Raw genomic sequence first — 16,205 nt, forward strand, 5'->3', positions numbered from 1 at the left:
TAGCCAGGTGACCTGTGCCTCAGTTTGTTTATTTAAAATGGGATTAGTAGCCCTTGCTTTACAAGGCTGTTAGGAGATTTAAGTCATAAAATCTAAGTAGCTAGTCTAGTGACTGACACATAATAGGTGCCTACTACATAGCACCGTGTTGTTATTTTCATGAGTATCTCTGATTCTTCCATGTGCCAAGAAAGGAGCCTTGGCTTTTTGTGAGGGTGTGAGATTCTGGCTACATTTAGAGGCCGCTGCGGCTGGACCTCAGAGTCCCACTGCACATCAGGCTGTTCTGAGTGCCTTCTTTCGTACCATTCAACCAACACTGCCTGAGCAGTGCAGTGAGGGGACGTAGAGGGCACTAAGACAGGGGCCCTGTGGTCTCAGGCCAGGTGGACACAGGCCCCTGGCTCAGGTAGCTGAAAGAAACACATCTGGAGCAGGAAGTAGCAGGCCTTGCTAGTCCTGGGGCCTTGGAGGAAAAGCAGAATCTGAATTGGGAGGCTACCAGGTAGAGAGTGAAGGGCTTAGGCTTCGTATTCCCCAGCCCCGGTTCAGATCCCAGCTCTGCCATTTCTCACTGCAGGATCTGGAGCAAGTCACTGCCCCCATCTCTGGGCCTGGGTTTCCTTCTGAGGACTCCACGAGATGGTGTTTGGAAAGGGTATGCACAGTGCCTGGCACACAGTGAGCACTCTGTAAATGCCCACTCTTCTCAGGGGACTCAGTGTATAGGCAGGTTAATTGCTACAGAAGGAATTTCCCAACACACACTGGGCACATGGTGGGTAGATCATCATCTTCCTCCTTTACCAGGAGGTGCCTTCAGGTCACCCATATGGAGGGAATTATGCCTCAGGACTTCAAAGTCACAGTTGGCCCAAGTTTTTTATCTTGCCAAGGGAAGGAGGAAGCGTGACTACAGGGCTGCAAGACTCGGACTCTCACGACTCCTCGCAGGCGAGCACACACTACAGTTTTGTTGGCACAGAGCTGCCCAGCAATGAAGGGCTGGGTGCAGGGACCGAGAAATCGGGCATTTGGGGTCTCCGTGGCACCTCCCGCCTGCCCTGCCCACTCCTGTCAGTAACAGCAGCACCTGCCGTGTGCTGAGAAGTTATTTTCATTACTCTCTCACATGACCCTCATAACAACCCTATGAGATGTGTGTGCTTCTATTATCTCCACTTTATAGATGAAGAAACTGAGGCACAGAGTGGTGTGTGCAATTCCCCAAGGTTACCAGCAGTGCATGGGTGGGCCAGGACTGGAACCCCTGGTCTGAGCCCCACACTCCACTGCCAATCACACATGGTTCCAAAGGCTGCTTCCGGGTTATATTGGTCTAAATGCTTGTATTTGGGCTAAGGGAGAATTCCACAATGCAACCCAATCCCTGAATCTTCCAGCCTGGCGAATGCTTCTGTGAGAGGCATTTTCATCTCAGAAAATTCAACTGCTGGCTCCTGCTTTAATGGGGCTCTCAGTGTTTCTTGACCTATCCCCAAACTGAACTTAACAAACATTTCTATGTAGCTACTATGTAAGAAAAAAAAAAAAAAATTTTTTTTTTTTTTTATTCAGCAATTGTGAAAACCCAGTTCCTATCCTTGTGCTACCATCTAGCTGGGGAGGTGGTCCCTATTGTTAATGACCCCCTTCCCCAGAATGGAGAGTAGGGCTATAGCAGAAGTGAGTTCTGGAACTCCTAGGAACTTGGGTGGGAAGAGGTGGTGCCCAAAGCCATCAGGGAAGGCTGCATGGAGCTGTGAGCTGTGGGCAGGGCTGGCCCCTCTGCCTCAGTTTCTTCATCGGTCAAATGGAGAGTTAACAGGAACTGTCTGGCCAGGTCACCCTCTGCCCTCCCCTCCTCCCTTTTCCAAGGGCTGGCATTGGCACCCCCTCCTCTCCCTTTCTTGAAAGCATGTTTGTGCATGTGTTATGGGGCAGGAGGGTTCATGGCCACTTGCCACCTCACCTGGCAGGTCCATCCCTGGGCAGGTCCTACAGTTTAATCATGGGTTTCAATGCTGGCCCTGCAGAGTCATCCTGAAGTCTTTGGTTTCTTCATGTCATGGTAAAAGGGTCAGTTTATCCAGAGAACGGGCTCAGATGTAAGGCTACAGTGTTGGCTAAGCCAAGGAGTTCAAGCGTTGCCTTGTTTTTCTCATCTCTGAGATGAGGGATGGCCACCCTAAGGGGAACTTGCCATTTTTTGTGATGGCCTGAAGGGCTAGAGTTGGGGCATTAGAGTGTGGGGGCTGAAGGGCTGGACTGTGGGACTGATGAGACTGTGCTGTCCAGCCCTCATGGTTCCTCCACATCCTTGACCTTGGCAAGTCACATCACACCTCTCATTCAGACGTCCATTGTGCACCTGGGCAAAGAGTGAACAAGGCAGATGAGGCCCTGGCTGCACGGAGCCAGCCTTCTGGGCGTGAGAGACAGACAGAGAACAAGCTAACCTACAAGTAAATCCTGTAATTAAAGATGGCGAAAGTGCGACAGAGGAGGTGAATAGCCTTGGTTCTCATTTGCAGCGTCGGGTAGTTGTGGGGATTAAATGGGGCTGGGTGGGTAAAGGACCTGGCGGGCATTGGGATACCCTCAATAGCAGTGCTGGTAACAAAAGTCCCATCTTCACCTTGTTGCTCAACTTCCTCTGTCGCTCCCTTCCAGAGGCACCCGACCACCCTATCTTTTCGCTGCTCACTGGCAGACTTCCAGATTGAAAAGAAGATAGGCCGTGGGCAGTTCAGTGAGGTGTACAAGGCCACCTGCCTGTTGGACAGGAAGACAGTGGCTCTGAAGAAGGTGCAGGTGAGCTGACAAACCCGTAGGGTCAAAACCATGTCCCGGGAGTGGCTCCCATTATCTGAATGGTGTGGCCCTGGGCTAGCCCCTTCTCTTTTCTACCTCTGTGCATGAGGGAAGTACCCAGCCCACTGAGCCAAGGAGAGTATCAAACATAAAGAAAAGGAAAAATGAGTATGTGTTGAGCACCTGCAGTATACCAGGGTGCATTAAGTACTTCACGACAGCCGCCCCATGGGCGGGAATCATTATGCCATTTTTCAGCCGAGGACACACTGCAGAGTCCAATAACTCACCAAAGCCACAGAGTGAGTTAAGAGGGTGGCAAGATTCAAACCCACGTCTGACTCACCTGGATGCCTGTGTTCGTACCGCACTTCCGGGCTCTGAGTATCTTTCCCGACCTCCTTGTCCTTCCCAGGTGGAGGAAGAAGTGTTGAACAGATGGGGTGTAAGCAGCCAAGTCAGGCCAGGAAGCATTTAAGGGAGAGCCACTGGGCCTATTTTGCTGGAGGAAATTGGCTTTAAATCCTCCAGCAAAGCTTTCTGAGTCCCTCAATTTGCTCATTTGTCCTTAAAGAAGGAGATTAACAGCCCCGGCCAAGGGTGCCCGGGAGAGAGAAGGCAGTTCAGACGAAGTCACGGGTGGGGCAGACGGGGGCAAAGAGGCCAGCTTGCTCATTTCTTTGTTATGAATGTCACATGCAACTTCTGATGGCCCTGGCTGGCTGGGGAATGATTGGGTCCTCGGTCCAGGAAAGGCCTACTTTCTGCTGTGCGTCTTCCAAGGAGGCTATCACCTGGGTTCTTTTTATCTTGGTTTTTTCATGCCATAGTGTGTTTTGTGATGGGGCTGTTATAATGTCGACCTTTTGTTTGAGCTGTACATCAGAAGGTGCTGGAAGGAGCTCACATTCCATGAGCGCTGTGAGGCTGGAGGGGGAAGGGCCCCATGCTGGGTGCTTTACCCACATCTTTTTCTTACTCAATCCCCACAACTACCCTGTGAGGTCAGGCTATTGTCCCCATTACAGAGATGAAAACTGAGGCTCTAGGCATGTTTCCTGGCCTGCACCTTACCTGCTATGTCACCTCACTAAGTGACTTGACTTCTCTGGGCCTCAGTCTCCTCCTCTGTAAGTTGGAGGTGGTAACTCCCACCTCACGGGAGCTGGGGCAGTGCCTGGTGCACAGTGAGTGCTCAGTATAAGAGCCTCTTAGTGAGGAGGTCGGGGAGCAGAACTTGAACCCCGGTCCTCATGGTTTCCTGTAGTGGTGCCGGACACCATGTTTTAACTGCTCGGTTTTTCTTTTCCTCCCTCTCAAGATATTTGAGATGATGGACGCCAAGGCAAGGCAGGACTGTGTCAAGGAGATTGGCCTCCTGAAGGTGAGTGTCCTAAGCTGAGCGGCTGCCCCTTGCCTCCTGGGAGTAACCCAGGCTCCAGGCTGGGCCGCGTCATGTCCAACATAGCCCACGGATGGCAGGGATCCAGAGTCTCCATGAAGTTCAAAAAGGACCCCGTTCAGGGGCAGCAGCCCATTTTCTCATGGCTGGGTGGGGGGTGGGGGGGCCCTGCCTTACCTCTCTGCCCAGCCCTCACCATCCCTCTGTACCAGATTCAGCTATCCTTGCCCAAATCAGTGCCACACGGTAACCTGAGCACCCACTTGACTGACGAAGGAGTCGCGTGTGGACATCTGACCAGACAGTGGTTTTGTCTGCCTGTCTCTCTTTCATCCTTCCTCTCAGCTTTTATTCTTCTATTTCCATTGTGACAGAGCACACCACATGTGAATATTCAACCATGGGGATGTGTTTGTCCTGCAGGACATGCCTCTCTGTTGAGGGTGGGTCAGCAATGCCAACCTGAGGGCCTAGGGAGGTTCACAGTCAAGGTCATCTGGGGGCTGAAGGGGCCCCTGTATGGCCATGCTGTTGGGCTCTTCCCCAGGCCTTCCACAAGGAGAAAACAGGCCACACAGCTGGAGGCTCCTTGGCTACGGGACAGGCTCCCCCAAGGGTACAGCAGACGTGCCCACCCTTTCGTGGGCAGAATCCTGGTTCAGGCGAGGTGGGCTGACTGGACAGGGTTGTAATGAGTGACAGATGTGCAAGGCCTGCCCCGGGCGAGGCATGCAATGGGGCAGGGGGTGGGGTCTGTGGTTGTCCCTTTCTTCTTCCCCGCTGGCTTCCATGTTAGTCTCCCCAGAATCAGAGATAACTTCCTGGACTAGACTTTAGCCCTGACTAGGGACGGCACTCTCCTGGAGATTCCTCCTTACTCCCCGTTCTTAGGATTCTGTCTGGGACCTCAGAGGTGATAAAGGAGACTGGGAGTGGGTAAAACATGTGAGTCTTGGAGGAACAGCGGCCTGAGTTCAAATCCTGATGTATGAGCTGTGTGACCTTAAGCAAGTGACTTAACCTCTCTGAGCCTTGGTTTGCCCATCTGCTCAATGGCAAGAATACCTGGCACATGGGAACTGGGAGGATTGAGAGGATTAAATAATATCTACAAGGGCCCAGTGCAGTAGAGCACACAGTAGGTGCTCACTCAGTATCCTCCTTGCTTCCCACGAAACACACACAGTGTTTGCTTGGCAGCTTATGGTAAACTGGGACTGCCTATGGCAGGGAGGCCCACCAGAGCAGCAGCTGCAGAACTTCAGATCAGCAGTTGAGCCTGCCAGACGTTGTCCTGGGTTCTCAGGCCTGGGCCCTGCCTTCCAGGCTGGTGGGAACAGGTGGGCAGCAGATGGTGACTGTCTGGGGTGCTGTGAGCCAGGGAGCCCAGGGGAAAACCCACTTTCTGGGCAGACCCTGCAGAGGCCAGAGCACTGTCCTGGAATCATCTAGAAGTCTGAGATGAGCCTGCTGCAGGGAACCCAACAGTGTGAATGGGAAGAAGAGCTGGAGAGGTTGGCAGGGCCAGATTGTGATGGCCTTAAATGCCAGGCTCAGGACAACAAACTTGAAGGTGGGAACAAAGGGGAACCACTAAAGAGGTGTTTGAGCCAGGGTGGGGGCGTGGCCAGATGTGAGCTTTGAGCCCTTGTTGTGACTGCCGACAGTGGGTCACAGAGGCCAGTTTGGAGACCAGGAGGACCGAGGGAGGGGTACTTAATTAACATTACAGTTCGAAAAATAGCCTTCAAGTACTAACATTTAAAAATCTAAAGTAATGGTCAGCTTTCAGGCCCAGTTGTGGTCTCAGGAGATCTGATTTTCCAAACTCTGGGAACAGTTGTCCCGACCACCCACCCCTCCTCCCTCCCACCTGGTGACCAAGAACCCACCTGTGCTGCTGACACTGAATGAAGGAATTACACAGTGGAGGTACTGAGTGCCCTTTCTGAGCCAGCCTGTTCCAGGTCTCTGAGCACAGAGATGTGTAACCACAGCCCCCACCTTTAAGTGGCCTCCACCCAGTGCGGAGCCCAGGCCACCTTGTTTCCTCCTGGCCTGAGCCGGGCCTGGGTGCAGAGGGGATTCTGTCCCCTTCTCCAGCGCTGCCATGCAGCCCAGTACGGCGAAGCCTGGGCTTCAGAGGCGGGCACACCCTCACTCCAGCTCACCAGCCACGTGACCATGGACAAGCTGCTGTAAAAAGAGGGCGATGATGACAGGGTGTCTTCAGAGGTTTTGGAGAGTCAGTATGCAAATGAGTTTAAAGAGCTGAAACGCTCAGTCACAGGCGGCTTTTGCAACGTTATAAGTTCTGTCCCGCAACCCCAACCCCTTTCTGGAACACCGATCCACCTCCCCGGCTGCCCATAGGAAGTCAACAGGATGTGCCAGGGGCATGAGGTGCTTCCTACAAAACAAAGGGAAATGCAGTTCTCAGAGGGGACAGTGGGCGACCTCAGTCCTATCATTCATGCCAGGACCCCAAAACCGAAACTTCCCACCACGGTGGTGAGGTTGGTGGTGGCCACACATGGGGCAGGAACGTGACGGCCTGTTTGAACATAGGCGTACAGTCAGCACGTCGTTTCAACACCACCGAGAGCTAGACACGGGAATGCAGCCCAGCGAGGGAGACTGTAGACAGACAGACCCGTTCCCTATTGTGTCAGGAAGGGCCATGGGTCCCAGAGAGCAAAGCCCTGACAGCAGAGAGTCAAACAAGAGGGGGCCTGACGTTGTGGGCAGTTTGCTCTGCCTACCCATCCAGCCCTCAGCAGCCGCCTCCACAGCCAGGGCTGCCCCTGGGCCTCAGGGTCGACTCCACTCCCAGGAGCTCAGAGTGTGGCAGAGAGAGATTTTGTCATCAGAAGAGGGATGGGAATGAGGTGTGAGACACAGAGAGGAGGCTGACTGAGGGCCACCAGAGCTGGTTTGGGAAATCAAAGAATGAGGAGTGTGTGTGGCTGTGTGCCGTCTGCCAGCCTCCCTTGCCTTAGGAGCCAAGGTCAAGGACGGGCACAGGATGGCATGCAGCATCAATGCCTGCCCCCTCCCATCAACATTGGGCCTTTTAGAAAATAGGCTCTAAATTGGCCTCTGGTTGTCGGCGGACAGAGCCTTGTGGATTGGACCCCAGATTATGACAGAATAGTTGAGTCCTCTCTGCTTCCCCCAGGTTTTGGTGCAAATAGTCAATTTTGTTTATCAACAGTCCCTGTTTTGATTTAACAAACCAAAACAGTTCCCAGGGTATCCCCTCGGCCAGGCAGGGGCTGACGTTTAACAGCCGGGGCACCCTCATATCTGGGATCCCTGTGGCAACCTCAGCAAACACATGGGCTTAATGGGGAGGCGAAATGCAAATTTGTCAGGGAGGCTCTCCTGCCAGGATTCCACGGTTGTGGGTCAGCAACTGAATAAAAGTGGGAAGGAAGAAGGAAGGAGATGAGCACTCTTGAGCACCAGATGCAGCCTGCCAAGTGCTGAGCATGAGCACAGAGCTGTGGGGGCCTGGCCCTTCCTTGAGGGCCCTGGGTAGTGATGATAGTGACAACTATGATGATGACAGTGATTTCCACAACAGTCTGTTGAGTTGTAGCTCAGGGTCAAGCACTTCAGGGGCATTAGCCCATCTAATTCTCACAGCTGCGCTTCAGAACATTATGCCCATTTTATAGATGAGGAAACTGAGACTCGGGTGCAAAATGGCTTTCCAAATGTCACCCAGGAGCCCTGGTGGCTCACTGGTTAGTTTTCGGCTTCTAACCAAAAGGTCAGCCGTTCAAATCCACCAGCTGCTCCTTGGAAACCCTATGGGGCAGTTCTATTCTGTTCTATAGGGTCGCTGTGAGTCAGAATCGATTCGACACCAGTGGGTAATGTCACCACCAGGTATACCTGACTCCCAAGGGCAGGCCTTCCCCCCTCAGCAACTGCCTCGCCAGCAAATCCCCAGGGTCCCATTATTGGGTGCCAGCTGGACACCAACAGGGGGCAGATGCTGGGGCTGTGCTATCTTTGATTGGTTCCCCCTCTCTCTTTCTCTCCTTGCGCAGCAATTGAATCATCCGAACATCATCAAGTATCTGGACTCGTTTATTGAGGACAATGAGCTGAACATTGTGCTGGAGCTGGCTGACGCAGGCGACCTCTCGCAGATGATCAAGGTGAGGGTGTGTGGCCGGAGGGCAGGGCCTAGGGGCTGCCCCTGACAGGAGCCCAGGGCCAGGCAGCCTCCTCCCAGCCCTAGCTCCTCACTGCTCTGGCCTTAGTGGAGGTGGCTGCTCAGGGACATCAGCCCTCCTTGCCGATGCCCAGAGGCCTCAGCCATGGCCCCATGAGTGCCCTCTCGGACTCTGTCCCAGTTGCCATTCCTGGGTGTTCCTTTTCCTTCCCATCAGCCTCAGGGAAGCTCAACCCACGAGAGCCTGGTCCACACGAGCGAGGCACCGATGATGCTTAGATGGGCAGGTGGCTGGAAGAGGGCCAGCCATGGCCAGAAAGACCCTCTGGCCGTTCCCTGTTGCCCCAGCCTGCCCACAGGCACATTGGCCACCTCTCCCACCTCACGGAAGGAGCAGGGACAGCACCCCAGCCTAAGTCAGGCCGCAGCCCACGGGATCAGGAGATGCGTCTTGTGCCTCATTTTACACAAAGGAAAACTCAGCTCAGGGAGGTTAAGAAAATTGCCTGAGGGTTCCCAGCAATGTGGGGACAGAGCCATGCCTGTGGCGGAGTTCTCTGTTTCCCAGCCTGGCACCCATAGTGGATACCATCCCCAAGATGACCCCCTAAGGCCCCTCCAGCCCTAAGGGGGCATCATCGTTGCCATTAGTGGCCGAGCCAGGGGCTCTCAGAGAGTTTGAGCCACTTGCCAGGTCTCACGGCCAGCTCAGTGCCAGGTCTGGTTCTTGCTGTACACCCCATGGCAACCCCCACGTTGCTCTGCCCCCTTCCGCCACCTACTGGGTGAGGCTGGATTGATCTGGCACCTGCTGTGGGCCACACCCAGATCACGCACACACATGCAGCACACCACACTGTCCTCAGAAGAGGAGAGCAGAGCTCAGAGAGGTTGAGCCACCTTCCTGGGGCAGGACAGCGTCAAAGTAGAGGAGTCCAGGTCTGCCTGACCCTCAGGTCCACCCTCAGGCCAGCTCCCTTCTGCTCCTTCAAGGATCTCACCTCCCTGCTGGCCTAGACCATGTCTCCAGGCCACCATTGTGGGCCTCCATTGTCCTTCCGCCAGAGCCCAGTCTGTCTGGCTCCTGAGCAAGTCTGGGCCACCCTCAATCCCCCCACCCGGTCCCAACCACACTTGAAAATGGGGTCAGGAGAAGGTTCTCTGTCTTTCCCACCAGGCACTGGGGAGTGAGCGATTGCTCGCACTTGCTCTTCTGAAATTTGGCTCCAAGGAATATGGGCATCATTGGGAAGTGTCATTACTTGAGCTGTTATCACCTGCTTTTATATTTTCGTTGACATATTAATGCATTTGCAGAGATGTTAATCTTCACACAGACCCCAGGTGGGAACAGATGTGGTATATCATGTCTTAGGTCCTCCTTCTCTCCTCCCCTACCCCAACTTTACTTGTTTCTCCTTCATGTGTTGTTCTCACGCTGAACACGCATGCATCGAGTGCCCACTGCGTGCCAGTTCTGTGCCAAGATCTGGGGGGCCGCTGGCTTGGGCTCTGCCCCTAGGCACTCATGTTCTAATGGGAAGGCAGGTCCATAAATGAGCAGTGTGAGCCAGCCCTGTGAGAGCCAGGGGAGCTTCCTGGAGGTGACACCTGAGCTGAGACCTGAGGGCCAATGCAGTCTAGTGGCATAAACAGCTTGTGCAAGAGCCCAGGGGCATGAAAACCTCAGGAGTCCCCCAAGTAGTTTGGCTCTTGCCACTGAGACCATTAGGTGAGGGAATGGGGGAGAGCATGAGGTAAGGGGAGTCAGATCATGCAGGGTCTTGAGGTCCAGCCTCAAGACTCAGAACTTTGCCCCAAAGTCAGCAAGAAGCTCCCTAAGACCCGTGGCAGGGCAGCAATATGGCTGGCTTTCTGTTCTAGAAGAAAGACTGGGTGCCCAGTGGAGGGTTTGGGAAGGCGTTGGGGAGGCCAGTGGGGAAGACTTGCAGTGGTGGGGATGCAGCTCCAGGCTCTGCCCAGCAGTGCTGGCTGGATGGAGAGGAGGAGCAGGAGGTAGAGGAAAGGCCCCTCCTGCCGTCACCCTGGGATGTGTCCCGCAGTGAGGGCATTGCACCCACTCAGTGCCAGTGGACCCCAGACACCCTTGTGGGGCTGGAGTCAGACAGTCAGACAGTCCTGGTCAAATCCCTCCCTGTCTCTGTCCTGCACCTCGGTTTCCACCCTGTTCCGGGGATGAGAGCACTATGGGAACTGCAGGGCCTGGTGCAAGCTCCTTCCAGCTTAAAAAAGAGAGGAGGAGGCACGTGGGTGTCCAATACCCCCTTCTGCCTGGCCTGGGGTCGGGTGGGATGAGGGACCCCCTTCCACACTCCCCTTTACCCTGTGCCCCTTCCCTGGGTCCCCTGGCTTCAAATCAGTCTCCTAACCCCATCAGGGCTTTGACTGCCAGCGATGTGCAGATTGGGTTTCTGGGCTTCCCAGCTCCTCAGGCTGGCTTGACACCCTCCTTCTGCCCTCCTGGCTCAGGAGTCCCACTCTTCCTTCCCTTCCTCTGCCTATCCCTTCTCCTTCCCTGGGCCTCTGATCCAGCTCACCAGCACAACCTGGCTTGTTGCTGGCCCCAGCAAGTGAGAAAGACAGGGTTGGGTAGTGGAGAGACCCCAGACCCAGGGTCAGACATACCCAGTGAGTGACCTTGGACAGGTGCCTGTGCCTCAGTTTCTTCATCCGTAATGTTCCCAACACAGTCCCTGGTGCTTAGCAGGAGCTCAGTTTTCCTGGTATTTTTCACTCCAGCTGCCTCTGAGCTTCAAAGGGAACGAGGGCCTTGCCAGGGCCCAGCTGGCCCCTCCATGGCCTTCAGCATGCCGGGCTGGCCTGGGAGCCTGCTGAGCAGCAGGAACTGTGTCCCAAGGGCCTGCAGCCTCAGGAGCCAAGCAGCTCCACTATGGCCACAGTGCCAGGATTATTTATGAGAGATGGTGAAGCCAGGAGCTGCCACCACCTGGAAGCCACCAGAGACTCTGTGCCTTCCTGCTAAATGTCAGGCGGTGCTTATAGGACATGACATTTAGAAAGCACCACTCACAGTCATGCGCGTCCCGCTTAAATGCTGTAATGAGGATTAACCAACATCACAGTGTAAATAACATTCCAGCCCCAGCCTACCACAGAGGCCCAGGGTGGCCCGGGGTGGGGGTTCTGTGCTGGGAGCCTGGGATGGCTCACATTCGAGGTCCCTTTCCCAGAATGGAGCCTTGGGAGAGCCTCGCAGGGCTTCATCACAAGTCAGGGGCTGCCAGCTGTGACTGCTCCACTGTTGGAGATGCAGGATCAGGATCCCAGCTCTGCCTTTCCAGCTGTGTGACCTTGGGCATGTTCCTGATCCTCTCTGAGCTTAGTTGCTGGCAGGAGGCCTGGGATTGAGCTGTGACTCTGCCCCTTACTTGCTAGTGTGTGACCCTCAGTTTCCTCATCTGTAAGATGGGCACAGTCATCCCTATTTAGGGTCTCGTACAGTGCCTGGCACACACTAGGTGCTCAGCAAATGTGAGCTCGGGTCCTGTCTTCCACCCCAAGGCCCCTTTCCCAGGTCAGGGAGGACGTCCTGGGTTGGTTCCTGTCTTCCCGGACCAGAGCAATGGAACCTGTGTCAGAGCAGCTGCCCTGACAAATGGCAGCTTTCCATTCACAGCTTCACTTCTGGGTTGCTCTGAATGGAAAGTCCCTGGACAAAAACCTGTTACTCAGGTTACTGGTGTACAAGTCATCATGACCCTGCCCCCTCCCTACAAGCCCAGCCCCCAGCTCTGGGCCTGGCACCTAGGAGCCCCTACTGAGGGCTTGTTGTCCTGAACTGTGGACAAGGTCATGTTCCCTTTTACTCCTCCCAGGACCTTGTGTTACTTACTGCACACTTGGAGCATCCTGTTTTGATTTTGTTTTTAAGTTTTCTGGTGCATTGAATATGTTTATCCAGGCAGTGAAGTAGATTGATGCCTGTTGAAACTAGGGGGTCCGTCTGAGAATGCTGAGGTCTTTTACGTGAGATCCTTGCCAGCTGTAAATGATCACGTGGCACAGACAACTTGACAGCTCTGAGGAGGTGGGGGCAGGCCCCTGGAGTCCTGATTCAACCACCGGTTGTGTCCTAGTGCCCACCTCCTGGGCTAGGCCTGAGTCTACCCCAGGCCACTCTGGTAGGAGCTCCATGTCAGGGAGTTAGGGGGAGGAGATGGATGTGTGCCCAGAATATTCCAGAAAAAGTGTGATTGGAAACAGTCTTCACCAAATGCAGCCCAGGCATGCGTTCAGCAGACCCGTCCTGGATACCACTCTGGGCAGGCTTGGGGACAGACACGACCCGCCCCACCCTCAGGGAGCGCGATTGTGTAGGGGGTGGACGGGTGGCCCACAGAGCACTATTTGGACAAAAGCAGGGGTGTGAAGGCTCTCGACCTGTTTGTATTGTTTGCTCAGCAGCCTGACCCGGGCCAGGTGCCGGGCAGCCCGTTGGAGACAGTGCCGGTTGCCCCCTTCCCCTATGGCCTCACACCTAGGCCTATATGTCTGTCTGTCTCTCTCGTGTCCCCCTCCCCCCCACCCCCACAGTACTTTAAGAAGCAGAAGCGGCTCATCCCCGAGAGGACGGTGTGGAAGTACTTTGTGCAGCTGTGCAGCGCCGTGGAGCACATGCACTCACGCCGGGTCATGCACCGAGGTACATGCTGCCCCCACCCCCTGTGGGAGCCCAGGCATCCCCTGGGCCCCACGATACAGCTCTCTCCTCTGCTCCTTGGGAAAGACCCCGGCCCTGCCTGTCGAGTGCCTCTCGCTACCTTTAGTGGGGTCGGAGAGTAGGCGGGTATGAGGTCCCAGGCACGACTGTACACACACGCCTTGTGCCCCATGTCAGGGACCTCCCCATGGGGGAAGGGGCACCAAGTGTCAGGTAGTCACGTAAATCCCAGGGAACAGGGGCTATGCTCAGCCCGTCATCCCCAGCTTCTGACACCAGCACAGAAGGGGTGCAGCAGCAGGGCCTAAGAGGCTGACTGGGGGGACAGCCTGGTGTGACCAGTTACAATACTGCTGCCAGCTCCATGTGGGGAGGTCAAGGGAAGCATCCCAGGGAAGGGAACTTTTAATATGGGCTTTGAAGTCTTAGTAGGAGTTGGCTGGGCAAAGGAGGTGAGACAGCTACAAAAGAGTGCATCGAAAAGTTGTCATCCTCTCTGAGTGGTTAGAAAGGAGCCGCCTGTTCTGAGCACCTGCTGGGTGCCAGGCAGGATCTGGATACGTGACACAGTTCACTCCACTGATTCCCCCATTCATTCATTCCACCTGTATTCATCAGTGTCCACTGTGTGAGAGGCAGTGCCCTTACCACTGGGTTACAACACAGGTTCCCTCACTGAGTCCCCCATCCATTAGTTACACAATTTTTTCTTGAGTTACACAGTTTTTACTATATGCTAGGTACTATTCTAGGCACCAAGGATACAGCTGTAAAAAAGAAAACAACAGCACAAAAATCCCCCACCCTCACAGATCTCCAGCAGCCTTTGGAAGTAGATAAAGTTAGATCCATTTTACAGGTGTGGAAACTGAGGCTCAGAGAAGGAAGGTGAATTTCCCACGGTCCCATGGCCAGTATGGGAGAGAGCCAGGCCTGGGATCTTGCCCTGAAGGAATGAGCCCAAGGGAAGGGCCCACCCTCACTTGAAGGGCCTTCCATCCCATGCTCTCCGTGGCCACCACCAGGCCTCCTCCTTCTTCCTGCCCCACTCAGAACTCCTTGTCCCCACACCAACCCCTCCTCCTTCGCCGGCAGACATCAAGCCAGCCAACGTGTTCATCACGGCCACGGGTGTCGTGAAGCTGGGTGACCTCGGCCTGGGCCGCTTCTTCAGCTCTGAGACCACCGCGGCCCACTCCCTAGGTAAGCGGAGTCTGCCTGCACCCCACCAGTATCTCTGCCCCCTTCACCGTCCTGGGCTACTGTGTGAAGATCCAGACATTCTCCTACAGTGCCCTTGTCCCTCCAGTTAGTGCAGGAAAATGGCACTTTGGAAGACCAGATTTCCCTCATCTCCTTCACTCCCCAAATGCTCCCTGAGCACCTGCTCTGTGCCAAGAACAAGGAACCAGAGGGAATGAAATGAGGCCCAGTCGAGGACTTGCTCTACGCCCTCAAGTTACCTCACAGCCGGAAAAGACTGACTGGGCCGATGCTGTGGAGTGCGGAGATGAGTCTTTGTTGTTGCACACAGCAGTAATTCCCTCTTTATTGCTCAGTAGTATTCCACTGTATGGCTGGGCTGCACTTTGTCAATTCTTCCTGGTAGTGGACATTAGGGGTACTCACCCAGAGAAGATGACATTGTAGCTGGGCCATGAAGTGTGACCAGGAGATGGCAGGGCAGGGAGGGTGAGAACAGCGTTCCAGGAAAGGGAACAGGGTGTGCAGAGGTGAGTAGGTGGCCTGATCTGGCTGGAGAGCAGGGCCCTCAAGAGATGGCTGCAGGAGGTGTGGCAAGAGAGGCAGATAGGCCTCGAACATCAAGCTCAGTGGTCTGGACTCTCCCCTGGCGTAAAACGGTGGTGGGCTTCAGAATCCATTGTCAGGTCTGTAACTTATAGTGAAATTTGAAATGATGGACGATGGGAATTTTTCATTAGACTATAGGAACCACCAAAGCCCCCCAGTGGAACACCAAAATAGGACCCCTTGTGCGTTATAAACAGGCGTGTCAGAGTTTAACCACTGGGCTTGTGCGGGAACACTTCCCAGCAGCCCATGGGGTGGGCAGGGCACCCTGTTTTCTTCAGAGCCAGTTCTTTGATGTGGTGTTTACAGAGGAAGTTACTCCCGTGGTCATCTCCCTGGGTGCTGCCCTAGATGTGGGCAGACATGCACCCCATGTGGACAGGAGGGACCTGGTCCTCCCTGTGCGGGCTGGCCACTTCCCTTGGAAACCACTGCTCTCCATTCATCTCGCCACACTCCAGGGCTCAGCCAGCGTGTCTCCTGTCTTCCGACACCTGTGTGCCTGTGGCATGTTGTGTATGCCAACAGTAGCTTCTGGTGATGTGGAGGGGCTTTCTGAAAGACACGCTTTCCTGATGGAATGTCACTATTCATACAGATCCCAATGGCTTGGAGACTCAGTGTAGAGCACAGGATTAGGAGAAATGTACCCCTCTAGAGACCAGTGGTTGGAGCTGCTTCAGAAGTGTGCGTGTGTGTGTGGTGGTGTGTGTGTTTGTGTGTAGTATGTGGGGTGTGTGCACGTGTGTGTGGTTGTTTCAAAACTCTCATCACCATCTGACCCTCAGGATGCCAGTGCAGCTGCTTTGGCCCCTGTCAGGAGGGTTCTTGTTACCTGGCTCCAGAGAGGCCCCGGCTAGGCCACCTCGGAAGCTGGGCACGTTGTGGCTTTCCTTTCAGCTCAAAAGGAAAGAATGTACAAGGCCCCACCATCGTTGAGCTTTATGATGGCCTCACAATGGCTGTGAGGGGTCATAGGATCCTTGCTGTTTGCAGATGAAGACTCTGAAGTTCAGGAAGGTTGAGCCATTTTTTTCTGAGGCTACATAGTGGCAGAGCCAGGCCTTGAACTCAGGCCTCTAATTCCAGAGCTAGAGCTTATTCCAGATCAGGGTTGGGGGCCTTGGAAGGTAATGCTGGGGTCTCCCTCTGGGAACCCCTGCACCAACTTTTCCGTTGCTGGGAAGAGACCTGCCTCTGAGATACTTCTCTTGTTAAAATCAAAGTATGTCTGTGGTTTGGTACTGTGTTTACTTCTCTAGTTTAAGAGCTTCGAAAAGGCCAAAAAT

The 16,205-nt window shown here is 54.5% G+C and overlaps 1 protein-coding gene across 2 annotated transcripts in view; it reads left to right on the forward strand.

Moving 5' to 3' along the window:
- NEK6 (NIMA related kinase 6) overlaps positions 1-16,205 on the forward strand; it is an 88,099-nt gene that overhangs the window by 53,302 nt on the left and 18,592 nt on the right. For both annotated transcript variants that reach the window (XM_049897284.1, XM_049897283.1), the window contains 5 exons: positions 2,674-2,814; positions 4,136-4,198; positions 8,275-8,385; positions 12,978-13,086; positions 14,200-14,307. In XM_049897284.1, the coding sequence (XP_049753241.1) occupies positions 2,674-2,814; positions 4,136-4,198; positions 8,275-8,385; positions 12,978-13,086; positions 14,200-14,307 (532 nt within the window). The remainder of the gene's footprint in view (positions 1-2,673; positions 2,815-4,135; positions 4,199-8,274; positions 8,386-12,977; positions 13,087-14,199; positions 14,308-16,205) is intronic.

The sequence above is a fragment of the Elephas maximus genome, chromosome 9 (assembly GCF_024166365.1).
Source record: "Elephas maximus indicus isolate mEleMax1 chromosome 9, mEleMax1 primary haplotype, whole genome shotgun sequence".
Classification (NCBI taxonomy): domain Eukaryota; kingdom Metazoa; phylum Chordata; class Mammalia; order Proboscidea; family Elephantidae; genus Elephas; species Elephas maximus.